The 27,867-nt window shown below is 33.5% G+C and overlaps 1 protein-coding gene and 2 long non-coding RNA genes across 11 annotated transcripts; 2 read left to right on the top strand and 1 right to left on the bottom strand.

The window, feature by feature from the left end:
• The first annotated feature begins 120 nt into the window (after window positions 1–120).
• Window positions 121–23,391, top strand: LOC124455488. Of its 7 annotated transcripts, XM_047006124.1 has the most exons (4): window positions 3,130–3,192; window positions 4,927–5,075; window positions 5,449–5,573; window positions 23,185–23,391. In XM_047006124.1, exons 2-4 carry the CDS (start codon window positions 4,943–4,945, stop codon window positions 23,296–23,298), a joined length of 372 nt encoding a protein of 123 aa, XP_046862080.1. In that variant the 5' UTR covers window positions 3,130–3,192; window positions 4,927–4,942; the 3' UTR covers window positions 23,299–23,391. The 7 variants fall into 7 exon arrangements, 1 of the variants encoding a protein (XP_046862080.1); XR_006951868.1 differs by lacking the exons at window positions 3,130–3,192; window positions 5,449–5,573 and adding an exon at window positions 121–285 and having other exon boundaries at window positions 23,132–23,285; XR_006951867.1 differs by lacking the exon at window positions 5,449–5,573 and having other exon boundaries at window positions 23,132–23,285.
• Window positions 8,410–11,963, bottom strand: LOC124455489. Of its 2 annotated transcripts, XR_006951873.1 has the most exons (4): window positions 11,932–11,963; window positions 10,448–10,518; window positions 9,239–9,387; window positions 8,410–8,723 (listed from the first exon to the last, which is right to left on the bottom strand). It is a non-coding gene; the product is annotated as an uncharacterized LOC124455489 (long non-coding RNA). The 2 variants fall into 2 exon arrangements; XR_006951874.1 differs by lacking the exon at window positions 10,448–10,518 and having other exon boundaries at window positions 11,932–11,960.
• Window positions 23,392–24,540: 1,149 nt separating the features above from the next.
• On the top strand, window positions 24,541–26,133 carry LOC124455494. Of its 2 annotated transcripts, none has more exons than XR_006951880.1 (3): window positions 24,541–24,575; window positions 25,333–25,475; window positions 25,935–26,133. It is a non-coding gene; the product is annotated as an uncharacterized LOC124455494 (long non-coding RNA). The 2 variants fall into 2 exon arrangements; XR_006951881.1 differs by having other exon boundaries at window positions 25,333–25,842.
• The last annotated feature ends 1,734 nt before the right edge of the window (window positions 26,134–27,867 follow it).

Below are 27,867 nucleotides of genomic sequence, written 5' to 3'. Positions count from 1 at the left end.
TACATTTATTTACGTGTCTTACTATTTTTCATTTGGTTTTGCTTTGTTGATTAAATGACGTAGCATCCGTGCAGTCTAAAGACAGGTGATACGTCAGCAACAGTCTAAAGATGAATAATACGTCAGCAACAGCCTAAAGACAGATGATACGTCTGGACGACTTAAGACGATCCAATTTTTTGATGTGTCTCTTAAAACGTCGGAAGGATAAATATTCTTATAAAACGAATTATTCGTCCGGACAACTTCACGGTTCAATTCGTCTTAACAGACAAACAGTAAACTGTAAGTAAAAGCTGCTTTTCGCATCGTATGCATGTGTCTCGCGTGGACAGTTTTTTCTGCGTGACACTTGACACATACTAGCTAGTAACTGGTTGCCTATGTTACCTAAAATATAAAATGAAAACATTGCTTCAAGATTTGAATTTTTGATTTGTCATCGGAAGACCAAATTTTTTTGACATAAAGGGTAGACCACACCGTTGAATGTAGTACAAAATACAGTTTAAACTGCTTTTTGTTTGACCTTTTCGTGAACTTGAATGCCGTTTTGTGTTAAACCTTATCAACAACACACCCTTACTTATACACGCACAATTTTTTTATGCTCTTTGTTGTCTCTAATAGACCCTTTGGCTCAAAAAAACAACAAAATTGCTAAAATTTTGACATTTTGCATAGAAAATCTCGGAACAAAAGTTTGATAATATTTTATGACACAGTAATTTACAACATACTGAATATTTAAGCAATTTCGTTTCGCAAGAGCCAAACTAAAAGATTACAGCTTCGCCCAATGGTCTATAGGGACCGAATGAGAAAAGAGCATTTGGCAGTGGTCCGGATATGCTTAGCTTTAAATAGTGTGTTCACATTGTGTATCGAAAAATGAAAATTTAATTTGACATTGGATGTTTGCATGAAACCAAGAGAATTTTTAATGTATAGTAGTTATAGTATGATTCCTAAAGTATAGTTATTTTAAATTTCATTACTCCTGCATGTCAGGAGGTCAGAGTTATGTAATCTTGATTTGCTTTTTGTGTGAGTTTGCATATGATCAAGTGCTTTTAAACCTACCAAATTTTTTTATAACTTCGCGAGTATAGTTCTTGCTGGCCATAGTGAACTAATGATTGAAATTTTGGACTAAAATTAAAACTTAAAGGAGAAAATAACGAAAAGTTTTTGCTTTAGTGATTTTCCTTTTTAATTTTCCATCCCTTTAAAAACTTTATAAACTATTCCTATTTGAATGATGGAGAATTCTAACAAAACAACAATTGGAAACGAAATGATTTAAAATAACCCGACATTTAAATATCAAGCACTTGCATACCCATTAGCCAATTTTGTTAAAATTTGTCAACTTGAACAACTTATACCATAATTTAACCCCATGTGCTCCAACTGTTTTTTATCTGACTCATTTTTTGTGCAAGCTAATTTGAAAGTGTTTCTTGGTAACACAATTTTTATGTTAAAAATGTTTATTATTTGCAACAATTTATAATAAGAATACCTATTGGATGTTCAACTTACTATTTATACCGAATGCTTTTGCAAATCTTGCTTGCTGATGTCTTTAGTGGAAAAGTTTGATTGCTTTTCTATTTGTTTATTTGACAGTAAAATTATTGCAACTTTGTCATTCTTAAATGCCTTAATTCTTCTCAATACAAACTGCGATTGGGATGCCTAGCGAAACAGTTATAGTACCATGGTCATATTTAACATGTGTTGTTTTTAAGCTAGCCTACGGCCTTCAATTGCTATTTACTTTGTCGTTTTTGTGCGTAAGCAATTTCAAGCGGACTTCTCCGCAACACAATTCTCACTCTAAAAGTGATTAATATAATTTACAGTTAGATTACCCAGTGGAAGTCCAACAAACTATTCCACGAAAGCATTTTGCAGATCTTGGGCGCTGATCACTTTGGTGATCAGCGCGCAAGATCATTTCACCCTTTTTCTAACTGTTCAGTTCTTTATGTACTCTGTATACAAACCTACACCAATAATAATGCAAATACAATAAACGCTTCGGGAATGTGGTCAAAACATATTGAATCCTTTAATTAAAACTATTCCAATTAATGGGAAAGGTGAAAAAGAAAATGTTTTAGGTGGTAAAAATGTGAGGAAGTCTTCAGTAATGAAGAAGGTAACGGTGTTGACTGTAAAACAGGACTAATTTACGATAAATAAGATATTTTACTCCACCAATGCATATTTTTAATCAAAATTACTATTCATTTCTTTATAGATAATTACTTCCATTCCTTGTTTTTCCTGTGATCAAGCACAAAATTTTGCATTGTAAGAATAAAAACGGGCTGGCTTCGCTACAGAAATGATGGGTTTCAGAACTATCTTTTGCACAATATGAAGGTAGTTGTTTATAATGTTGATTGCTAGTTTAAGAAAAATCGCTTTAAATACTTTCAAGCAGCAAAATGGTTTATCGAGTTCAGATCTTAGTTTTGCTTGAAGAATATTTTACCTCTCTCAGATCACCTTCATTGTTTCTTTTACCTAATTTTAACAAATGATATTGAAAAAATTATAGAAATTAAAGAAATTAAAGTGACAATCAGTTTCATAAAAGTAAATAATCAATTATCCTGATCGAACAGCAAAAGCTTCTTGCGCCTTTAAAAATCCACTTTATTCTAATTTGCCGTGGAATTTCATTTATGAATTTTGGCGGTCTGTTTGTTTTAGAATCGTGAAAAGATGATTTTCCATTAACTTATAAACAACTATTTCAAAGTTCTATATCACATCAGCACGGAGAAGTCAAGATCAAGTTTTACGATTAAACGACGAATAATTTAAACCAACGCTAAATAGAGCGTGGAAGACTTTTTTGTTTCTTCACTGCTAGCAACAACTACATAATTTGTAAAGACATATCAATAAATGGACAACGATCAAAAAGCACTATATAGTGTTGGATATGACAAATCCCACCCAACGGTTAAAAATTACTTAAGAACTTTCTTTAATTTAAGTTTAATTAATTTAAAAACTATGTATACGTGGAACTGTTGAAATATCAATCATGAATAACTCATTTATGCACATTTGCAGATTAATTAAGGAATATATATTAGCTTTCACTTCACTTCTTACACCACATCAAGGAAAGCTCTTTGGATGAGAAACAGCAGATCAAATAAAACACAAGTAAGTGCTTTTTATTACTTTTTACTGAGAGGTAGTAATACTAACGGTAGTAGTACTTCATACTTTAAGGTAGTTTTTAGATAAGGGATTATAAAATTTCGTCTTTTCTTTTAAAGATATTTTTTGCAAATCTTGCGCAGTGCATGACGTCTTTTAAGCGATGTTTTCCAAATCTGTTCATTTTTTTTATAAATCACTCGGCCTCCCTTCATGTAGGCTATACAGTATGTAGCTGTAAAAAACGGAATTGTTAGGAAAACATCGCTAAAGACATCAGCAAGCAAGATTTGCAAAACATTTGGTATAAATAGTAAGTTGAACATCCAGTAGGTTATCTTATTACAAATTGCTACAAATAATAAACATTTTTAACATAAAAATTGTTTTACCAAAAAACACTTTCAAATTACCTTGAACAAGAAATAACTCAGCTAAAAAACAGTTGGAACACATGGGGTTAAATTATGGTATAAGTTGTTCAAGTTGACAAATTTTAACAAAATTGGCTAATGCGTATGGGAGTACTTGATATTTAAATGTCGGGTTATTTTAAATCATTTCGTTTCCGATTGTTGTTTTGTTAGAATTCTCCATCATTCAATACGAAGAGTTTATAAAGTGCTTAAAGAGATGGACAGTTAAAAAGGAAAATCACAAAAACAAAAATTTTTCGTTATTTTCTCCTTTAAATTTTTAAATTTTATTCTAAAATTTCAATCATTAGTTCACTATGGCCAGCGGGAACTATACTCACAAAATTACAAAAAAAACATTTGTTAGGTTTAAAAGTACTTGATCACATGCAAACTCACACAAAAAGCAAATCAAGATTATATCATTCTGACCTTAAGACATGCAGGAGTAACGAAATTGAAAAATATACTTTAAGAATCATACTATAAATGTTATACTTTAAAAATTCTCTTGGCTTCATTCAAATATCCAATGTCAAATTAAATTTTCATTTGACATTTTTCGATACACAATGTGAACACACAATTTAAAACTAAGCACATCCGGACCATGGCCAAATGCTTTTTTTATCATTCAGTCCCTTCTAAAGTAAAAAGCTTAAAAGTTGTTTGGAAACTTATTGTTTCATTCTATGTTAAAAATCAAGTAAAATTGGCAGAGTTTTATTGGAAGCTTAATAGCTCGATGTCCGTTTATTTAACAACTAATGGATGAGGTTGAGCATGATATCAAGAACTATTCAAACCGAGGTCAATGTTATCTGCCAAAGCAAAACTGAGACAATAAAGAAAAATATTTGGCAATTTTCGCAAAATCGTTTGCAAACAGAAAAGACATTGGGAAGAACACGAGAGCTGATCAGTGGAAACCTAAGACCGAGCAAAGTGTGTAGTACCTGCTTGAGAGTTTAACAAACTTCTAATGTTTGCATTAGCCAGTTGAAAGACGGATAAAATTTGATTTTTTGATTTTTTTAATTTTTTTGTTAATTAGAAATATTGCAAAATAGGTAAAATTAAAAAAAATGTTTTCATTTTTCCTATGACATGGTGTGACGAATAATTTACACAATCTCATTCGGTGGTCTAATAGATTGAGCTCAGATCGGTCTGTGTTAGATATTGTAAACTCAGCTACTGAAGAATCAACACACGCTTTGTATGTTGCTTTTTTTATAAAGCATTATCAAGGATAGTTAAAACTCATTGAAAATGCAAACAAAAGTAATGTAGTTACACGGAACCCATTATTTTCTTTTAGAAACTTTGCTGACGTTATGAATCATTTTACTATTTTCTTTGCGACACTTTCATTGATCGTCATTGCACAAGCGATGAAGTACAAGACTTTGACTGACGACGAATCAGATATATGTTGTCGATTACAAATAAAGGCGTGTTGTCATGAAGGTAAGAAGACAACTTCGGAGGATGCAAGCCGACTTACAAAAAAATAATCTCATCCCTGCTGTATATGCATAAATTACCTTTCAAGCAAGTTTTTCACTCCTACAATGCAAATAATTTTCATACAATAACTGCAAAGACAATAAATCATATTAATCTTCTGAAGATTGAAATAATAAATACTTTACAATTTTTCATTGTTGGAATAAAAGATGGGAAACATGGGATTGGCTTCACCACTGTCGATGGGAGATTACTACATTTTTACAGTCGACTTTTATCATCTGATATAAAAAAACCATTATAATTTATTTCTAATCTCAAGAACTTTGCATCTTAATTCTGTAACCTGTTTTTATACAATACCTCGTAATAGGTAAGAAAAAGCGTGATGAAATCCTAAGTGACAAAGAAGCCAAGGCTGGGGTTGGTGAAATTGGAATTATTTCAAAGGGAAAAAGACGTGATGAAATCCTACATGACAAAGAAGCCAAGGCTGGGGTTGATGAAATTGGAATTATTTCAAACGGAAAAAAACGTGGCAAAATCTTCAGTGTTGAAGGACACAAAAGTAAAGATGTTGAAATATAAACTATTTTAAGATGAATGATGGATTTTAGAATTTCCTTTTACACAGTATAAATGCAGTTGTCTAGTTACTTGAAATTTTTTGATGAATCGGTAAACCTCTTTGTAAGTTAATGTAGAATCATTTCCTTAATTATACACTTATGCAGCAAAATCATTTTTCAAGTTTGCATTCTAGCTTTATTTAAAGCATATTTTCCTTTCTTCAGATCACCTTCCTTCTTCCTTATACTTTATTTTGACAAACGATTTGTAGCCTTCTTTAAAATTTTCGGCGGGAATAACGGATTATATTTTGCTGTAAAGACTTCCCAAATCTAAATAAGTTAGGAGACCAAAAAGTCATGAGAGAGATAATCATTGCTTTATAGTTATCAACTATAATTAGAAAAATTTAGCTATCACAAAGTCCAACGTCGTAAACACGTTGAGCGTAAGCTCATTTCACGCCAATTTATCCCCTATTATAGACGTCTTAGGCAGATGATCGCTAAATTTTCAAATATGTTCTAGTAGACATTAGTTACCTGAAAAATGAAACGTTGGCAAAAGGTCCATGTCAATTTCACCATGGTTACCTTTAATTGTCATGTTCGCAGCAAATTTGGTTTGAGAAACTGGCTTGATAATGAAAAACTTGTGGGAATTATGTTTTATTTTTTAGATGATTTCTTCTTTAATTTTGTCGGTCATCTCCTTCAACTCTTCACAAATGCTCAATTTGTTCGACAAATCAAGGTCAGCGTTTTCTTTTATCCCAGTTCCTTTTCCCATTGAACCACCCTAATATTTATATCACATTATTATACCTGTCCAATGAAAACAAACATATATATTATACGTGTTTGAGTGAAAACGACATCTTTATCTTCGCTTGTGAAATATTACTATAGTTTGCTGTACTAGAAACATTGATGTCAATTTACATTATTGAATTGTTTGCTAATAATGATGATATATAAAAGAAATTGCTGACAAAAAAAGGATTGGTTGTATAGGCCATTTGACAAAGACATATTGTTTTTCAGGTCCCACATCATAATGCAAAATTTATGACATATTTCCAACTCTGAATATTAACGTATAAATGCCCTTGATAAAAAAACGTTATACAATATATATGATAAAAACGTACCAGATATTTCAAAAAACTATAACTCAGACAGTGAAATTTCACCACAGCCCACAGGTTCATATATTTAAGGTCTCTGACTTATAAACCATTAATACAACTTTCCTTGCGCACAAATATTTTTTCAATTTCATGTTGGCTTACCACTGACCGTAACTTCTGGTAACATGAGCCATATCACCGTGACAAAATTTGCAAGAAAAGAGGTTTTTCTACAGACGTGGACATTGTAATGCTGGCTATAATTTGCTCTAAAAAGGACATGCAAAAAGGAATATACATACTTTCATCACTTCTCGAGGTTTAAAAGCGTCATTTAAAAAAGAGCAAATTTCGTCCACTTGCAGAGAAGTTATCGTATAGTAGTGCTTCTTTCATCGTACATGAATTGAAGAAACGGATACGAAGCTTTTTACTCTGATGAAATATGCTATTGTCGTATCTGAAGAAACAGTTATGGTGAGAAAGTGAAGTTACCTTTTTAGAGATAATATTGATATCAGATCTACAATTCTGACAATAAAAAAAGAAACGGTACTTCGGTATTTACCCGATTTGGCTAGTAAACATGCGTCCAACTTCTTCAAGAATGAAAAAAAAATTGTTTTAGAAAACCATGATGCATAAGAATACCAAGCTAATTGAACAAGTTGCTGGACTAGAAAACGCTGCAGTATTATGCCACAGTGTTTATTACACAATGAGAAATTTGTATGCGTCTTTAAGGAAACATATAAAGGTCGAAGTATCAGTAGACAAACTGGGTTACAAGATATTTGTTGAGAAACTGCAGCGAGAAAAATAGAAAGCTTCATGATCTCATTGTTTTGCTTCCTTGCAAAAGGAAACTCGAATACCGCACCACTAAAGATAATCATGCTGCACACATGTACTAGTGATTAACTAAGTCAATGGGATGACTGAAAAAACATTGTTGGTGATTCAACTGTCATACCGATTACTTATATCTGAACTTCTAGTCAGTGCAGAGGACATGAACATACATTAAAAACATATGCATGATAATGGCAACAATTTATGCGCCTGGCCTATGGCAATACTATCTTTAATTCGTAAATAACCTAACACTCCTAATCACAACATAATTGTAAATAACTTCCGTTTCCATCTCTTTTGTCTATACACTTGTCATGTATGAAATTTCGTTATATATTATCTCTATGCAAATATTTCATTCTTTAAACCGCACTGAAGATGGCATAAGTTTGCCGAAACATGTTCGCCACAAAAAATTTAAAAAAATTTTTATTGGAAACAAAACAATTGGGATGAACATGCCACGATTTATAGCTCACCATGTATTTTTAGGATCCCCAGTAATTACTAAAGTACACTGTTATATTTAACACGATCATGCACTATTTCCATATACGTGAATGAACGTTGCAAATCTTGCAGCAAGATGAGAAATTGGAAATAACTTGAACCTAACAGCTTTATGCCAAGAAAAAACCTGGCCAATGGTTATACTAGCTAGTGCTGAAATTAATGTTCATCAATATATTGCTTCTCGACTGTTTTATAATTTTAAATAAGGAAGACAATCTGAAGGAAAATAAGCTTTAGACAAAACTAAGATCTTAACTCGACAAAACATTTTTACTGCTTGAGTGTATTTAAAGCGATGATATTTTAAAATAGCAAACAAAATTACAGGTTAAACAAAAAAGTGCAAGAGTTTAAAAAAATGACTACACGATTAGAGCTACATTTACACTGGGTAGAAGGAATTTCTGAATTCCAGAATTCATCCTGAAATAGTTATTATTTACTATCCCCCTCTACGTCTTTTACTTGGAAAAACATCCTGAAGATTTTGTCACGTTTTTTTCTACTTGAAATTGTTCCGCTTTCAACATCCTCACCGTTGCTTCCTTTATTTCTGAAGATTACATCACGTTTTTTTCTACCTGCGGTGACGTATTTTGTAAAAACAGAATACAAAGATTAGCGACAAAGTTATTGTAATTAGAATCGACTTTTAATGGCTGTTAACTCTTATATGAGAAGATGAAAGTTTACTGACAAATAACATATAATATCTAGATCTTAGAGGAAAGTTTTTTTTCTCGTTCTGTTATAATTATGGCGGCTGAAAAGAATAAAATAAAATGTAAATATCGCCAGTCTGAGGTTTTACTCCAGCAATGCAAATTTTGTAATGCAATTCATTATTTATTTCTTTAGAAAATTAAATTAACTCATCGTGTTTCTAGTGATTGAACGCAAAAATATTCCATTGTAGGAGAAAAAAATTGGCTATATCTAATATGTATGGATATACGGGAAGAATTAGAACAATTTTTGTCAAAACTTGCTTGAAAGGCAATGTATGCATATACAGCAGGGAAGAGATTTTTTTCTTGTAAGTCGGCTTGCATCCTCTGATGTAATAGATGAAAATCTTTAAAATTTTTCCTCTTACCTCCAGGACAACAAAAGTGCATTTTTAAATTACAACACATATTTGATGTGTCGTCAGTCAAAGTCTTGAACTTCATGGCTTGTACAATGACGATCAATGAAAGTGTTGCAAATAAAATACGCAAATGATTCATATTGTTAGCAAAGTTTCTATAAGAAGAGAAATGGTTTCATGTAGGTACATTTCATTTGTTTGAATTTGCAATGAGTTTTGACTATACTTCATCTAATAACAATAACACGACAACAGAACGCATGCGCTGTTTTCTTAATAGCTGAATTTGGAAAAGCCTGTGCAGACTGATTTTAACTCAATCAATTAAATCACAGAAGAGAATTTACAAATCTTTTATAAATACATATTAAAAAAATTTCTAACATTCATTTTAAATTTATTTGTTTGCATTATTGTTTTTTTACAAATAACTTATAGGATGTTTTTTTTGTTGAATTGGCTCATGAAAATTTCAGAGACGTTTGTGAATCTCTCAAGCAGGTGACACGTACTGATCTCTCAAATTTTCCAGGGCAGAGCTGCCTCTACTGATAAGTATAACAGTGTAAAACTGCAACTCATATATTTATCGTTTCCAAAATAACATTAATCATTAATGATAATTTAAATTTTCAGTAGTATTTGAGTTCTAATTTACAGACACGCTGTTAGTTCATAAAACAAATTATTAACAAAACCAACTGGAGTATATGGAGTATATAGCAGTGCATTTTTTAGGGAAGCTGTAGTACAGCAAGAAAGCATTGGTAAAATATATACATAATGCTATCTTATGAACCTTAAAGTGGCATATAGACTTTGATGAAAATTCTGTCAATTATTCTTTACTAATTGATATATCTATAGCCAAATAATGTTTAATAACTATGATAATGAATAATAATAATAACAACTTATAATTCAACTTGATTATAAAATGTTCCAGCATGACAAAAACTTCTAATCATCTTACAGAAAAGATTTTCTAAAACTACAAAGGACTGTCTTCAAGTCAGCTTTCGGGAGAATAAAGTTTGTTCTAGAAAATTCAGCAGGTTTGCAGCACAGCAACAAAAATTAGCATGATTTTAAGATATGTAAATTAGGAAATGACCAGCAATAAATTTTCTAATAATATTTATGTTCAAAAGAAAGTAAGCTACCTTCATTTTTAAAATAAAGTATATTACAATTTTACTAGATTAATTTACTCACAACTTTATGGCATTTAACCATATAAAGGCCCGATGTAACAGGAGAATTCTCAGTTGTCTGGATTTTTGTAGCTATGAAATATAAATAATCTTTATTAACAATGTCTATTGGAAGATTAAGGCTTAGTTTTGTGTTTGATATCTGCATGAAACGAAAAGAATTCTTGAAAGATATAGAAATCGTAGTTTCTTTTAATTTCACGACGTTACGATGATCTAATTAGGGTTTGCATTTTTATTTTGTGGGTGTGAGCGTGATCAAGTGCACTGAAACTTACGAAATGTTTTCCTTTATTTACTTTTTTAAGTGTATTTCCCATCAGCCCGTAAAATTATGGATTGAGAGTTGGAGGAGCATTAAAACCTTGAGGAGATTTTAAAAAAAAGATATTTTCTCTACACTCGTGAAAAACTCTTTGAATGCGTAATCAGGTCATGCATGATCATTTACTGTCCATTCCTTACATTATTGCCTTGACCTAATTGAAATAATAATAATACACATAATTATATCCAGTCGCCGAGGGCACTCTAATTTATATGTCATTATCTGCTCAATCAAGACAAGCTTTGCTCACCAGAAAGAGTTACGAGCTTATGATATAAGTGCGTTTAAGCAAACGTTTCGTATGTTCAAAATATTTGTGTGAATTTTTGCCTTTCGCTCACATCAAGTCAAATAGTGTTACTCTGTAAAGGTTCGTAAAAGTGCAAGCCACATAGGTTCAACATATTTTAATGTCGTTAGAGAAGCGGTTCATAGAAGGTCAAGCAGAACACATTATTGAAATATATATTTCTTGGACGATATAGAAATCGTAATTTCTTTTAATTTCACGACGTTACGATTATGTAATTAGGGTTTGCATTTTTTTGTGTGGGTGTTAGTGTGATCAAGTGCACTGAAACTTACGAAATGTTTTACTTTATTTACTTTTTATGTCAGAAACTTCTTTTTTACACCCGTCAATCGTGAAAACCGGTAATCAGGTCATGAATAATTATTTACTGTGCATTCCTTACATTGTTGCTTAGACCAGATCGAAATAAGAAATCGATCTTGTTTAACTTAGCTGCAAGCCGTATATATATACATCAATTTACTACGTCATCATCAATCAAGATACAGATTTGGTTGCCAGAAAGAGTTACGACAGAGATTTGTTGGAGCAAACGTTTCGCATGTTCAAAATATCTGTGAAAATTTTTGCCTTTCACTTACATAAAACGAAATAGTGTTATTCTGTAAATGTCCGTAAACGTGCAAGCCATATAGTTTGACCATAATTTTATGTCGTTTGAGAAGCGGGTCACAGTAGGTCATGCAGAACATATTGTTAAAGTGTATATTTTCAATTTACTGTACAATACACTAATCCTATTGAAAGTATTTTAGCCACAAATATACTTTACTAATTTCTAACTAGCAGCGTTGCTACAAAAGCTTTTTGAATTTTAAATATATGCCCTAAATATTTGACTTACCTTAGATCTGCTACTGTGTCCCTTTGTGCTCGTCACTTTAAAGATAATTGCCTCCGCCAGCGGATATATTTTATATTCTGTTTATTTAATATGCATGACTAAACACTATATTTTGTTAAGTAATACGCATGTAGTCAGAATGTAGCGGCAGACCTGAGTATCTTACCAAACATAAAATGTCTAAAATGTGAAAAAAACATTGTAGAACGGCGTTCTTTGTCATTTCAAATCTTTCCTCTAGAGGTAATTTACTCGTAAACCGAGTGTCAAAAAAATGAACGTTTCATGGACAAATTTTATCCTTTCATTAAAACTTTTCCGATTAATGTGAGATCGCTTCAGTGAGATAAGTGTGAGATGTAAATAGATTGAAGATTTGCTTGCTTTCCAAATATCGTTACATTTGGGGAAATAATTACAAATACATTATAACTCCATTGATTATTTTGCAAAAAAAAGCTGTGAAAATAACTACTTTCTCCAAATTTGATGAACATACCACTCCTCTGTTCAAGAAACTAAATTTACTAAAATTTCAGGATATTGTCTATCTCAATACGACCTTGTTTTTACATAACTTTTACAATTCAAAACTTCCATAAGAACTTAATGATTTCTTTAATCTAGTAGTGGAGAAGCACAGCCACAATATTCGGTTAGCTTCTAAGGCAAATTATTCTCTACCTTTAGTTCGTACCAATTATGGGAAATTCAATATACGGTCTATTGGAACTAAGATATGGAACAGTGTTGATGAATCACTAAAAAATTTTTCTTATTCTTATTTCAAAAAGAAACTAAAACTTCGATTAATTGATAAGTATTAATTTCAAATGAATTGTGTGATACAAAGTTTGGTTATATTTATATTTATATATATTCTTATATAAGTTTGAAAATTTGTAATCCAGGCATTTAATACATAAACGATAAAAGTTTCTCCGGATTTAAAGTGAGTTTTATTGAGCTTTCGACTCGTTGCTTCGAGCCTTCATCAGAATGAAAAATATTTATTTACACGTGCTTTTTAGCTTGGAGACGTTTAGAGCGTCTAATTGGATGAGTGGGTGGATTAATGTGATTGGATTGGGTGAAATGCGTTGCCATGGGTTTTGGTGTATTGTGAATATTATTGGTCTTAATAATATTAGAGTGTAGTGTTTTAGTTTTGGTATTGTTTGTAGTTTTTTTTGTTTTTGTTTGTGTTTGTATTGTTTGTAGTTTTTATTTCACCCCATCCAATCACATTAATCCACCCACTCATCCAATTAGACGCTCTAAACGTCTCCAAGCTAAAAAGCACGTGTAAATAAATATTTTTCATTCTGATGAAGGCTCGAAGCAACGAGTCGAAAGCTCAATAAAACTCACTTTAAATCCGGAGAAACTTTTATCGTTTATGTATATTCTTATATGTATATATATTTGCATATTTTTTCTTATGACCCTACATCCGTATGTACAACTGTATTTATATGAATCGTGTTAATCTTCATTTACTTTTCTTTATCTTATGTCAAATTATACATGTCAATCATCAACAAGCTATGTTAATTAACGTGTAATATGGTTATTACATCAATATTATTGTAACCAATTTTTTTTTAGTTGTATATTATTATACAAACGTTGTGCCGTGTGGTTGCCGGCTTAGAATTGCGCCAACGTATCCTCTGCGTGTCGTAAAAGAGGACTGACGACTAAAAGGGGTTGGTGTAAGGAAGGGCATCCTACCGTAAAACTTTTGCTCCAACAAAATTCATGAACTTTGGTAAAGAAGACATGGCCCCCAGTTCCCGGCAGCCCTTCAGTGGGCAGGGGGTGCGAAGAATCTTCGGATCGATAGTTGAAAGCTTTGGGGTGAGAGTTGGTTCTACGAATGTTGGTGGAAGTGTCACCCTTCGGGTAGGCACAGTGAACGTTGGGACAATGAAGGGAAGGAGTGCAGAAGTGGCGGACATGTTGAAGAGAAGGAAAGTTGATGTGTGTGGGTTTCAGGAGGTAAGGTTTAAAGGTGAAGGTACGATAGTCATAAAGGTGAAGATAATGGAGCGAGATTTAAGTGGTTTTGGAAGGGAAACGGAAGTGGCACGAATGGTGTTGGCTTTGCGATAAGAGAGGATTGGGCGAAGTTGGTTGTAGCAGTGAAGAGAGTTTCGGACAGAGTCCTGAGAGTTGATGTAGTTATTGAGGCCGAAGTTGTGAGTTGTGGGTGTATGCTCCGCAGGTTGGACGAAGCTCGGAGGAGAAGTAAAGTTCTACGACAGCGTGTATGCAGTGAGAGCAGACATTAGAGGGCAATGTGTGTGCTTGGTGATTGGGACGGTCATGTGGGAAGCGTAAAAGGATACTGTGCGCATGGAGGTTTTGGAGTTGGTGATATGAATGCTGAAGGCGAGGCGATATTGGAGTTAGCAGCGAGTTGTGGGCTGGTGGTAGTGAATACGTGGTTTATAAAGGAAGAAAGCAAGCTTGTGACGTATGAATCTGGTGACAGTAGGACGGTGGTGGATTATATACTGGTGAATGAAGAAGAGGAAAACGTGAAGGATGCAAAAGTGATTGCAGGAGAAGAATGTATGACCAGCACAAGCTGCTGGTCATGGACTGGAGAATCAGGAAGGTGAAGAGGAGAAAGGTTGAGGGTAAAGGCAGGCAAGCTATGGAAGTTACGATGAATGAAGGGAAGCAGTGTTTCCGTGACGAAATTACGACATTGAATGTTGAGGTGAGAGACAATGGAGGAACGATGGACGTGCTTGGAAAAGGGTGTTTTAACAGCAGCGGAGAAAAGGTATGTTGTAGAAGTAAAGGCGGTGTAGTAGAAGAACAGAGCATAGTGGTGGGATCAACGAGTCAGCAGAAATGATTGGCGCGAAAGTTAGCATTTAAAGGTGGAAATCGTGACTGAAGCAGATGGATCAATTACATCCGTTCAAAAAAGGCGCAAAAGGAGGTGGCTAAAGCGATAGAAGGCATCAGAAAGAGCTTCTCGTAAAACAGGAGAATGGACGAAACGCTTTGTTTTAGAACATTAGAAGGACAGAAGGAGGAACGATATTTTGGGTGCTCGGCGTGCAGAACCGATAAGGAGTTGAAGGTATTGGAGACAGGTTAGAATGTGGAGGGCGTACTGTGACCGTTTGATGAATGTAGGAATAGTGGAATGGAAGTTGAAGCGGATGAAATTTTGGGGCCGTGGAAACAGTGACTGTTGATGAGGTGGCGACGGCTCTGCCCAAGATGAAAAGGCGACAGGACCGAGTGAGTGGGTAGCGAAATGTTGGACAATGAACTATGCGTAGAAAGTTGTGTAATGGCGAACGAGGTTTTGAGGGCTCAAAGATGCCGAGTACATGGAGAAAGAGTCTGGTCCCCGCTGTACAAAGGGAAAGGGAGCAGCGACGGTATGTAAAGTTACAGGACTATTAAGCTGATGGAGCATGCGTTGAAGATAGTAGAAAGTGTTTGAAAGAAGGTTGAGGAAGTTGTTCGGATGGGGAAGAGCAGTATGGATTCATACCGGGAGAGGAACGACGGATGCGTGTTTTGTGTTGAGGCAGCTGCAGGAGAAATTTTAGAAGGACAGAGAATTGTATATGGTGTTTGTAGTTTGGAGAAGGCGTTTGATAGAGTTCCGAGAAAGGTGATCGAGTACGCGCTGCGTAAAGAAAGGTGTGACAGAGAATATGGTTCAGGCAGTTATGGAGACTTATGAAGGTGTAGAGGTGGTGGTTACGGAGGAAGGTGTTAGATCTGGTGTTTTTGAAGTAAAAGTTGGTGTTCATCAAGGTTCAGTCTTGTCGCCGTTACTGTTTGCTTGTGTGATGTATGTACTGACAGAGGAAATAAGAAAAGGATGCTGGTGTTTGTTGTATGCAGATGACATTGTCTTGGTGGCGGAGTCGAAGTAGAAAAGTCATGGAATGGTGCCGAGAATGGAAAACGGCAATAGAAGTCCAGGGACTGAAAGTGAATGAGGCAAAAGACGAGGGCAGATGCTCGAGGCAGGTGGAAGTGAAGGACAGTGACAAATGGCCATGGTGTGTGTGGGAAAGGTTAGGTGGGTGGATAATGTATGGGAAATGCAGTAAGTGAGTTCATGGAAGATGTTCAGGTGTCCGTGGTGCATTGACAAGAGTAACTGATTTTAAGTGCAGGACGTGTCGAAGTGGTGGGCGAGTCGGGATTGAACGGTTTGAACTGGGTGACGTGAGTTTGGAAGGTGTATCGGAGTTTAAATATCTGGGCGATGTGTTAAATGATGGTGGAGGGTGCGAGCAAGCGGTGAAACAGAGTTCAAGCAGCGTGGTGGAGTTTAGAAGTTGTCAGAGAATGTTGTGCGGAAAGTCGACTTCGTTTAAGCAGAAGGAAAATTGTACAAGGCATGTGTTAGAAGTGTTTTGGGATATGGAGCAGAGTGTTGGGCGCGAAAGCAGAGACCTGAGAAGATTGGCGTCGACGGAAAGGAGAGATGCTTAGGATGATGTGTGGTGTAACGTTGATGGATGGGATTCAAAGTGAAAAGATTAAGAGAAAGTTGGTGTTGAGTGTATCGAGAATTGGATAAGGCGCCAGCGTTTGAGGTGGTTTTGGCATGTGGAAGGAGGGAAAGTGCTGAAATTCGTAGAACGTTGCATATGAATGTTGATGGAGTCCGCAAACGAGGTAGACCAAGAAGGAGATGGATCGATGCTGTGAACAGTGATATGAAGGTGATGGGTATAACGAGAGATATGGCGAGAGATAGAGACGTTTGGCGTAGAAAAATTCATGGACCGGTCAACCCCCCTCGCGGGGATTAATACTGGACGGTATACAAATGTTGTTTGTTTGTTGTATACAAACGTTGAGTGGAATCTGTCATATTTTAACACTATATAGTGTTTTATTCTTATTTAATCAGACTATACATGCAATCAATTGCTATAACTGCATGTGCCTAAACAAAAAAATTTATTATTTGTGATACATTTATTTACGTGTCTTACTATTTTTCATTTGGTTTTGCTTTGTTGATTAAATGACGTAACATCCGTGCAGTCTAAAGACAGGTGATACGTCAGCAACAGTCTAAAGATGGATAATACGTCTGCAACAGCCTAAAGACGGATGATACGTCTGGACGACTTAAGACGATCGAATTTTTTGATGTGTCTCTTAAATCGTCGGAAGGATAAATATTCTTATAAAACGAATTACTCGTCCGGACAACTTTACGGTTCAGTTCGTCTTAACAGACAAACAGTAAACTGTAAGTAAAAGCTGCTTTTCGCATCGTATGCATGTGTCTCGCGTGGACAGTTTTTTCTGCGTGACACTTGACACATACTAGCTAGTAACTGGTTGCCTATGTTACCTAAAATATAAAATGAAAACATTGCTTCAAGATTTGAATTTTTGATTTGTCATCGGAAGACCAAATTTTTTTGACATAAAGGGTAGACTACATCGTTGAATGTAGTACAAAATATAGTTTAAACTGCTTTTTGTTTGACCTTTGCGTGAACTTGAATGCCGTTTTGTGTTAAACCTTATCAACAACACACCCTTACTTATACACACACAATTTTTTTATGCTCTTTGTTGTCTCTAATAGACCCTTTGGCTCAAAAAAACAACAAAATTACTAAAAGTTTGACATTTTGCATTGAAAATCTCGGAACAAAAGTTTGATAATATTTTATGACACAGTAATTTACAACATACTGAATATTTAAGCAGTTTCGTTTCGCAAGAGCAAAACTAAAAGATTACAGCTTCGCCCAATGGTCTATAGGGACCGAATGAGAAAAGAGCATTTGGCCGTTGTCCGGATATGCTTAGCTTTAAATTGTGTGTTCACATTGTGTATCGAAAAATAAAAAAATTTAATTTGACATTGGATATTTGCATGAAACCAAGAGAATTTTTAAAGTATAGTAGTTATAGTATAATTCCAAAAGTATAGTTATATTAAATTTCATTACTCCTGCATGTCTTGAGGTCAGAGTTATGTAATCTTGATTTGCTTTTTGTGTGAGTTTGCATATGATCAAGTGCTTTTAAACTTAACAAATGTTTTTTTTATAAATTTGTGAGTATATTTTTTGCTGGCCATAGTGAACTAATGATTGAAATTTTGGAGAAAATTAGAACTTAATGGAGAAAATAACGAAAAATTTTTGCTTTTGTGATTTTCCTTTCCAATTGTCCATCTCTTTAAAAACTTTATAAACTATTCGTATTTGAATGATGGAGAATTTTAACAAAACAACAATTGGAAAGGAATAGATTTATAATAACCCGACATTTAAATATTAAGCACTCGCATACGCATTAGGCGATTTTGTTAAAATTTGTCAGCTTGAACAACATGTACAATAATTTAACCCCATGTGCTCCAACTGTTTTTTAGCTGTGTCATTTTTTTTGCAAGCTATTTTGAAAGTGTTTCTCGGTGACACAATTTTTATGTTAAAAAGGTTTATTATTTGCAACAGTTTTTAATCAGATAACCTACTTGATGTTCATTTTAATATTTATACCGAATGCTTTTGCAAATCTTGCTTGCTGATGTCTTTAGCGCTGTTTTTCTAACCATTCCGTTTTTTTACAACTGCATAATGTATAACCTACATGAAGGGAGACCGAATGATTTATAAAAAAATGAGCAAATTGGAAAACATGGCTTTAAAGACATCACTGCGCAAGATTTGCAAAAACTTTCGGTGAAAAAAGTTTGATTGCTTTTCTAATGGTTTATTTGACAGTAAAATATTTGCATATTTGTCATTCTTAAATGCATTAATTCTTCTCAATACAAACTGGAATTGGAATGCCTAACAAAACGGTTATAGTACCATGGTCATATTTAACATGTGTTGACTTTAAGCTAGCCTACGTCCTTCAATTGCTATTTACTTTGTCCTTTTTGTGCGGAGGCAATTTCAAGCGGACGTCTCAGCAACACAATTCTCACTCTAAAAGTGATTAATATAATTTACAATTAGATGACCCAGAGGAAGTCCAATGACCTATTCTACGAAAGCTTTTTGCAGATCTTGCACGCCGATCACTTTGGTGACAATAAACGCTTCGGAAATGTCATCAAAACATATTGAAACCTTTAGTTAAAACTATTCCGATTAATGGGAGAGGTGAAAAGGAAAATGTTTTAGGTGGTAAAAATGTGAGGAAGTCTTCAGTAATGAAGAAGGTAACGACGATGACTGTGAAACAGGACTAATTTACGATAAATACGATATTTTACTCCACCAATGCATATTTTTATTCAAAATTGCTATTCATTTCTTTATAGATAATTACTTCCATTCCTTGTTTTTCCCGTGATCAAGCACAAAGTCGTCCATTGTAGGAATAAAAACGGGCTGGCTTCGCTACAGAAATGATGGATTTCAGAACTATCTTTTGCACAATATGAAGGTAGTTGTTTATAATGTGATTGCTAGTTTAAGAAAAATCGCTTTGAATACTTTCAAGCAGCAAAATGGTTTATCGAGTTCAGATCTTAGTTTTGCGTGAACAATATTTTACTTCTCCTAGATCACCTTCACTGTTTCTTTTACCTAATTTTAACAAATGATATCGAAAAAATTATAAGAGGGCTTAAAGAAATTAAAGTGACAATTAGTTTCATAAAAATAAATAATCAATTATCCTGATCCAACAGCAAAAGCTTCTTGCGCCTTTAAAAATCCACTTTATTCTAATTTGCCGTGGAATTTCATTTATGAATTTTAGAGGTCTGTTTTATTTTAGAATCGTGAAAAGATGATTTCCCATTTACTTATAAACAACTATTTCAAAGTTCTATGTCACATCAGCACGGAGAAGTGAAGATCGAGTTTTTACTTCGTGCATGCTGGTCGCACTTGTAGATGCCATGTCATTAATCAACAAACTAAAATTAATTCTGACCTTGATTAAAAGACGAAGAATTTAAACCAACGCTAAATAGATCGTGGAAGACTTTTTTGTTTCTTCACTTCTAGCAATAACTACATAATTTGTAAAGACATATGAATCAATGCCAAATGATCAAAAAGCACTATATAGTGTTAGATATGACAAATCCCATTCAAGGGTTAAAAATTTCTTAAGAACTTTCTTTAATTTAAGTTTAATTAATTCAAAAATTATGTATACGTAGAACTGTTGAATTATCAATCATGAATAACATATTTATGCACATTTGCATATTAATTAAGGAATATATATTAGCTTTCACTTCACTTCTTACACCACATCAAGGAGAGCTCTTTGGATGAGAAACAGCAGATCAAATAAAACAGTAGTACATTTTTTACAGTAGTAATACTAAGGTAGTAGTACTTTTACTTAAGGTAGTTTTAGATAAAATTAATAAAATTTCATCTTTTCTTTTAAAGATATATGCTGTCAAATGTTTTATCAAATGCAAAGATTGCTATTTGATACTAAAATCTTACCAAAGTAGAATATTTAGTCACCCTTGATTGGTGTCTCTAAAAGTTTGTTCTCTTAACCAATGTGTCCTGGTATTTGAAAGGAAGGAAAATCATTGCTCATTTTGAATCTAGCAATAATTTTTTAAAGCTATCGCCCTTCAATCGGAATAGCTTTTTAAAGGTTTCAATATGTTTTGACCACATTCCCGAAGCGTTTATTGTATTTGAATTATTGTGGTGTAGTTTTCTATACAGAATGCATAAAACGGAATAGTTGGAAAAAGGTCACCAAAGTGAACAGCGTGCAAGATATGCAAAAAGCTTTCGTGGAGTAGGTTGTTGGACTCCCCCTGGGTCATCTAACTGTAATTTATATTAATCACTTTTAGAGTGAGAATTGTGTTGCTGAGAAGTCCGTTTGAAATTTCTTACGCACAAAAAGGACAAAGTAAATAGCAATTGAAGGCCGTAGGCTAGCTTAAAACAACACATCTTAAATATGACACATAGTGCTATAACCTTTCGCTAGGCATCCCAATCGCAGTTATATCGAGGAGAATTAAGGCATTTAAAAATGAAAAATTTGCAATAATTTTACTATCAAATAAACCATTAGGAATCCAATCGAAATTTTTTGCAAATCTTGCGCAGTGATGTCTTTAAAGCGATGTTTTCCAATCTGTTCATTTTTTATATAAATCATTCCGCCTCCCTTCTAGTAGGCTATACAGTATGTAGCTCTAAAAAAACGGAATGGTTACAAAAACATCGCTAAAGACATCAGCAAGCAAGATTTGCAAAAGCATTCGGTATAAATAGTAAGTTGAACATCCAATAGGTTATCTTATTATAAATTTTGGCAAATAATAAACATTTTTAACATAAAAATTGTGTTACCAAGAAACACTTTCAAAATAGCTTCCACAAAAAATGACTCAGCTAAAAAAACATTTGGAGCACATGGGATCAAATTATGGTACATGTTGTACAAGATGACAAATTTTAAGAAAATTAACTAACGCGTATGCAAGTGCTTGGTATTTAAATGAAGGTTATTTTAAATCATTTCGTTTCGAATTGTTGTTTTGTTAGAATTCTCCATCATTCAAATACGAATAGTTTATAAAGTGTTTAAAGAGATGGACAATTAAAAAGGAAAATCACAAAAACAAAAATTTTTCGTTATATTCTCCATTAAGTTTTAATTTTAGTCCAAAATTTCAATCATTAGTTCACTATGGCCAGCGGTAACTATACTCACAAAATTATAAAAAAAAACATTTGTTAAATTTAAAAGCACTTGATCACATGCAAACTCACGCAAAAAGCCAATCAAGATTACATAACTCTGACCTTCTGACATGTAAGAGTAATGAAGTTTAAAAACTATACTTTGGAATCATACTATAACTACTATACTTTAAAAATCTCTTGGTTTCATACAAATATCCAATGTCAAATTAAATATTCATTTTCGATACACAATATGAACAGACAATTTAAAACTAAGCACATCCGGACCACGGCCAAATGCTCTTTACTCATTCAGTCCCTATTAAAGTAAAAAGCTAAAAAGTTGTTTGGAAGTTTATTGTTATATTGTATGTAACAAATCAAGTAAAATTATCAGAATTCTATTGGAAGTCTAATTGCTCGATGTCCGTTTACTTAACAACTACTGGTAAGGTTGAGCATGATATCAAGAATTATTCAAACCGAGGTCAGTGTTATCTGAAAAACAGAGATATACCGAGGATAATTAAGAAATATATTTGGCTATTTTTGTAAAATCGTTTGCAAACAGAAAAGGTATTTGGAAGAACACGAGAGCTGATCAGTGGAAACCTGAGACCGAGAAAATTGTGTTGTACCTGCTTGAGAGTTTAACAAACATTTAATGTTTGCCTTAGCCAGTTGAAAGACGGAAAAATCTTTAGATTTTTTTGTTAATTAGAAATAATGCAAAATAGGTAAGATTAGAAAAAATGTTTTGATTTTTCCTATGACATGGTGTGACGAATAATTTACACAATCTCATTCGGTGGTCTAATAGATTGAGCTCAGATCGGTCTGCGTTAGATATTGTAAACTTGGCTACTGAAGAATCAACACACGCTTTGTATTGTTGCTTTTTTAATAAAGCATTATCAAGGATAGTTTAAACTCATTGAAAATGCAAACAAAAGTAATTTAGGTACACGGAACCCATTATTTTCTTTTAGAAACTTTGCTGACGTTATGAATCATTTGCGTATTTTCTTTGCAACACTTTTATTGATCGTCATTGCACAAGCGATGAAGTACAAGACTTTGACTGACGACAAACCAGATTTATGTTGTCGATTACATCTAAGGGTGTGTTGTCGTGGAGGTAAGAGAAAAATTTTAAAGACTTTCATCTCTTACATCAGAGGATGCAAGCTGACTTACCAAAAAAATAATCTCATCCCTGCTGTATATGCATACATTACCTTTCAAGCAAGTTTTTCTCTCCTACAATGCAAATAATTTTCATTCAATCACTGCAAAGACAATGAGTCATATTAATCTTCTGAAGATTGAAATAATAAATACTTTACAATTTTTCATTGTTGGAATAAAAGATGGGAAAGATGGGACTGGCTTCACCACTGTCGATGGGAATTTAATACATTTTTTTAGTCGACTTTTATCATCTGATATAGTAGATATAAAAACCATTTTAATTTATTTCTAATCTCAAGAACTTTGCATCTTAACTCTGTAACCTGTTATTGTTCAATACTTCGTAGTAGGTGAGAACAAAAGTGATGAAATCCTAAGTGACAAAGAAGTCAAGGATAGGGTTGGTGAAATTGGAATTATTTCAAAGGGAAAAAAACGTGATGAAATCCTAAATGACAAAGAAGTCAAGGCTGGGGTTGGTGAAATTGGAATTATTTCAAAGGGAAAAACGTGATGAAATCCTAAATGACAAAGAAGCCAAGGCTGGGGTTGGTGAAATTGGAATTATTTCAAAGGGAAAAAACGTGATGAAATCCTAAATGACAAAGAAGCCAAGGCTGGGGTTGGTGAAATTGGAATTATTTTAAAGGGAAAAAAACGTGATGAAATCCTAAGTGACAAAGAAGCCAAGGCTGGGGTTGGTGAAATTGGAATTATTTCAAAGGGAAAAAAACGTAGCAAAATCTTCAGTGTTGAAGGACACAAAAGTAAAGATTTTGAAATAAAAACTATTTTAAGATGAATGATTGATTTTAGAATTTCCTTTTACACAGTATAAATACAGTTGTCTTGTTACTTGAAATTTTTTGATTAATCGGTAAACCTCTTTGTTAGTTAATGTAGAATCATTTCCTTAATTATACACTTATGCAGCAAAATTATTTTTCAAGTTTACATTCTAGATTTATTTAAAGCATATTTTCCTTTCTTCAGATCACCTTCCTTCTTCCTTATACTTTATTTTGACAAACGAATTGTAGCCTTCCTTAAAACTCTCGGCGGGAATAACGAATTATATTTCATGATAATTGTAAACATAAACACGAATTAACTTTTTACAAAGTCAAATACTAATAAATAAAGGAGCTACCTAAGCCCTGTACTTTTTTGACGGGAAGGGGTAAGAAGGTCAGTGATGTTTCAAAGCCTCTTTGTATCAAAGAAATCTGTTGAACTCTGGAGCAAAACTAGAACGCTAATTGGGAGGGGGGGCTGAATATTTACATTTTCAGCTCTGTCCTATTGATTTTCTTTGCTAGCAATTTTAATATCAAAAGAATGAGCTGAATATACGATAATTCTCCCTCCCCAAAAAAATTTAGTGTTCTAGTTTTGCCACTGGTTAAACTTCGTGAAGAATAAAGAAAGGCAATATACTTAGTATGAGCAATAAAGCAGTGTCATGAAATGCTTCTATATAAATAATCAATTAATTGTTTAGAAATAAGAATTTTGATTCGTATGCTGGTTTATAAATAATCAATTAAGTTTAATATGTTTATTAGTAAATAAACAATTATACCATTTCATTTGTATCAAACCACGAGAAAATTCACATATAGCTTTCATATATAATTTTTACACATGGCGCCTCATACCTGACTACATGCGTATTACTTAACAAAACATAGTGTTTAGTCATGCATATTAAATAAGCAGAATAGAAACTATAACCTCAGAGGCAATTTTCTTCAAAGTGATTCATACAAAGGACACAGTGGCAGATCTAAGGTAAGTCAAATATTTAAGGAATATATTTAAAATTCAACATACTCTTGTAGCAACGCTGTTAGTTAGAAATTTGTAAAGTATATTTGTGGCTAAAATACTTTCAATAGGATTAGTGCATTGTACAGTAAATTGAAAATATATACTTTAACAATATGTTCTGCATGACCTACTGTGGCCCGCTTCTCTAACGACATTAAAATATGTTGAACCTATGCGGCTTGCACTTTTACGAACCTTTACAGAATAACACTATTTGATTTGATGTAAGTTAAAGGCAAAAATTTATACAAATATTTTGAACATACGAAACGTTTGCTTAAACACACTTTAGTGTCAGTTTTACACGGTTGTACATATCAATAGAGGCGGCTCTGCCCTAGAAAATATTAGAGAAGATCAGTACGTGGCACCTGCTTGAGAGATTCACAAATGTCTCTGAGATTTTCATGAGCCAATTCAAACAAAAAAACAATCCTATAAGTTATTTGTAAAAAAGGAACAATGCAAACAGACAAATTAAAAATGAATGTTTTAGCTTTTTTTAATATATATTTATAAATGATTTGTAAATTCTCTTCTGTGATTTAATTGATTGAGTTAAGATCAGTCTGCACAGGCTTTTGCAAACTCAGTTATTGAGAAAGCATTGCATGTGTTTTGTTGTTGTGTTATTGTTATTAGATGAAGTATAGTCAAAATTCATTGCAAATTCAAACAAATGAAATGTACTTACATGAAATCATTTGTCTTCTGATAGAAACTTTGCTGACAATATGAATCACTTGCGCATTTTCCTTGCAACACTTTCATTGATCGTCATTGTACAAGCTATGAAGTTCAAGACTTTGACTGATGATATATCACTTTTATGATGTCGAATGAACCTGCCGTGTTGTACTGGTGAGAGAAAAATTGTAATGATTATTATATAGCTACTACATCAAAGGATGCCAGCATACTGACAAAAAATGTTCTTATTCCTGCCCTATATCCATACATATTGGATATAGCCACTTTTTTCTCCTTCACTGAAAATATTTCTACATTCAATGACTGGAAAGACAATGAGTTAATTCAATTTTCTAAAGAAATGAATAATGAATTGCGTTACAAAATTTGCATTGTTGGAGTAAAACCTCGGACTGGCGATATTTGCATTTTATTTTATTCTTTTCAGCCGCCATTATTATAACTGAACGAAAAAAATAACTTTCCTCAAAGATCTAGATTTTATACGTTTTTTGTCAGTCAACTTTCATCTTCTCATGTAAGAGTTAACAGCCATTAAAATTCGTTTCTAATTACAATAACTTTATCGCTACTCTTTGTATTCTGTTTTTACAAAATACGTCACCGCAGGTAGAAAAAAACGTAATGTAATCTTCAGAGATAAAGGAAGCAACGGTGAGGATGTTGAAACCGGAACACTTTCAAGTAGAAAAAAAGGGACAAAATCTTCAGGATGTTTTTACAAGTCAAAGATGCAAAGGGTGACAGTAAATAGTAACTATTTCAGGATGAATTATGGATTTCAGAAATTCCTTTTACACAGTGTAAATGTAGCAAGATTTGAAAAAAGAATTACACGAACAAATCCAAGATATTTATTTTTACAGGATTAAATTTTAATACTTTAACAAAGATATCAAAGGCAAAAGGCATCTGTAAAAGTAAAAATCTTGGATTTGTTCCTGTAATTTTTTTCCAAATCTTGCAAATTATCACAAAATTGCAAATTATCGCTTTACAAATCGAAAAAAAGTGAAATTAGAACTGAAGGCCTATTTTCCGTAAATCGCCATCAACAAAAGTACGTATAAGAAACTCACCGGATCCCGTATAGGTTTTTTAATAGGGATTACCAAAAATTCATAAATTGACCATCAGATCCATACTATCATACATCAACCGTGCATTTCTATATTTCATATAAAATAGCTAAATTCTTCGTCCCAAATATGCTAACTCCATTCACAACCCGCACTCACATCATCAAAACCTTCTTGTCTTTCGTGCAAGAACTCTTAAACTGCAACATGAACTTAAACATTGTTTTTGTGGCAAGCTCTGACGTAAAGTCGCTGTTTACTAACGTACATGTGGATGAAACAATCGATATCACTCTCAAAAACTTATTCTCGAACATGACCTCATTCAAAGTTTTTTCCCGTTTCCAACGGCAGAACATGCCCACATTAGCTGTGAAAACTAAAAACTGCCATTTCATCTATTGTGACTAATTTTCCAAGTCTACCAATAAGTATATGGTACTACAATGAGTAGACCTTTAGGATCACCTACTACTTTTTGCAAACATTTCAATGCCACATCACGAACAGAAATAGTTAAATAACTGCCTTCCATCTTTCTGACCACTTTGGTACAGACGCTACGTTGACGACTGCTTTCTTCTTTTCCACTCATCTGATCATTCAACTTTGTTCCTCAAGTTTGTCAACCAACAACAACCTAACATTACATTCACATCTGAAACAGAACAAGATAACAAGCACCCCCTTTTCTTGACATTAATATCACACATTCTGACAGAAAATTCATGACATCCGTGTACTTCAAACCCACCTTAAATGGAATTTTCCCTCACTTTCATAGCTTCATCCCTATCATATATAAACGCTGCCTTATTTCTATTATTATTTATCGTACTTTCAATATCTTCTGAAGCTTTGAAAACTCCCACTCAAAGCATTCTTTCATTCCAACAGTTTCACCTGTGAACTTTTTGACAGCACTGTTCGCCGCTTTCATGACAACGTCTTTTCTCCCAAACAACCAACTATTATCTTGCTTAAGACGCTTATCTATTTCTGCCTTCCCTTTACAAGCTCATACTCTCTTACAATGCGCTCACAATTTAAGTGCCCCTTCAAAACGCTGCCTTCTCTTATATAAGCATTATGTTTGTTTTCCGTTCTTCTAAACGAATTCTCGCCTTCTTTTCATTCAAGGACAAGATTAACAAATTCATAAGATCTGATGTTGTTTAAGTTTTTAAGTATCAACGCTGTAACGCGTCCTTTGAGGGAAATCACACGCTCTCTACACACCAGAATCTCAGAGCACTTAATATTTTGCCTTTGACAGGAAGACAATCATTATGCCCTACCACATCCAGCATCTGATTCCATATCAACACATCAGGTCACAAAACTTCCATTGACGAATTCACAATCGCTACCATTTTGTCTGGACTGGAATTAAAAAAATGATGTGAATTAAGCTTTTAAACATGAAACAAATAGATTTGACTTAAATTCACTATATTTTATTT

This window comes from Xenia sp. Carnegie-2017, unplaced genomic scaffold (genome assembly GCF_021976095.1).
Source record: "Xenia sp. Carnegie-2017 unplaced genomic scaffold, XeniaSp_v1 HiC_scaffold_4, whole genome shotgun sequence".
NCBI classification, from domain to species: domain Eukaryota; kingdom Metazoa; phylum Cnidaria; class Anthozoa; order Malacalcyonacea; family Xeniidae; genus Xenia; species Xenia sp. Carnegie-2017.
Note: the sequence above shows the minus strand (reverse complement) of the source record. Positions and strands in the feature narration are given on the sequence as shown.

Excerpts from the sequence above, each read along its gene's own strand:
- LOC124455488 (XM_047006124.1), top strand. The coding sequence starts at position 4,943 with ATGAATCATTTTACTATTTTCTTTGCGACACTTTCATTGATCGTCATT. Across the intron at positions 5,076-5,448 it reads AAAGGCGTGTTGTCATGAAG|GTAAGAAAAAGCGTGATGAA; the intron begins GTAAGAAGACAA and ends ACCTCGTAATAG. Across the intron at positions 5,574-23,184 it reads ACAAAGAAGCCAAGGCTGGG|GTTGGTGAAATTGGAATTAT; the intron begins GTTGATGAAATT and ends GTCAAGGATAGG.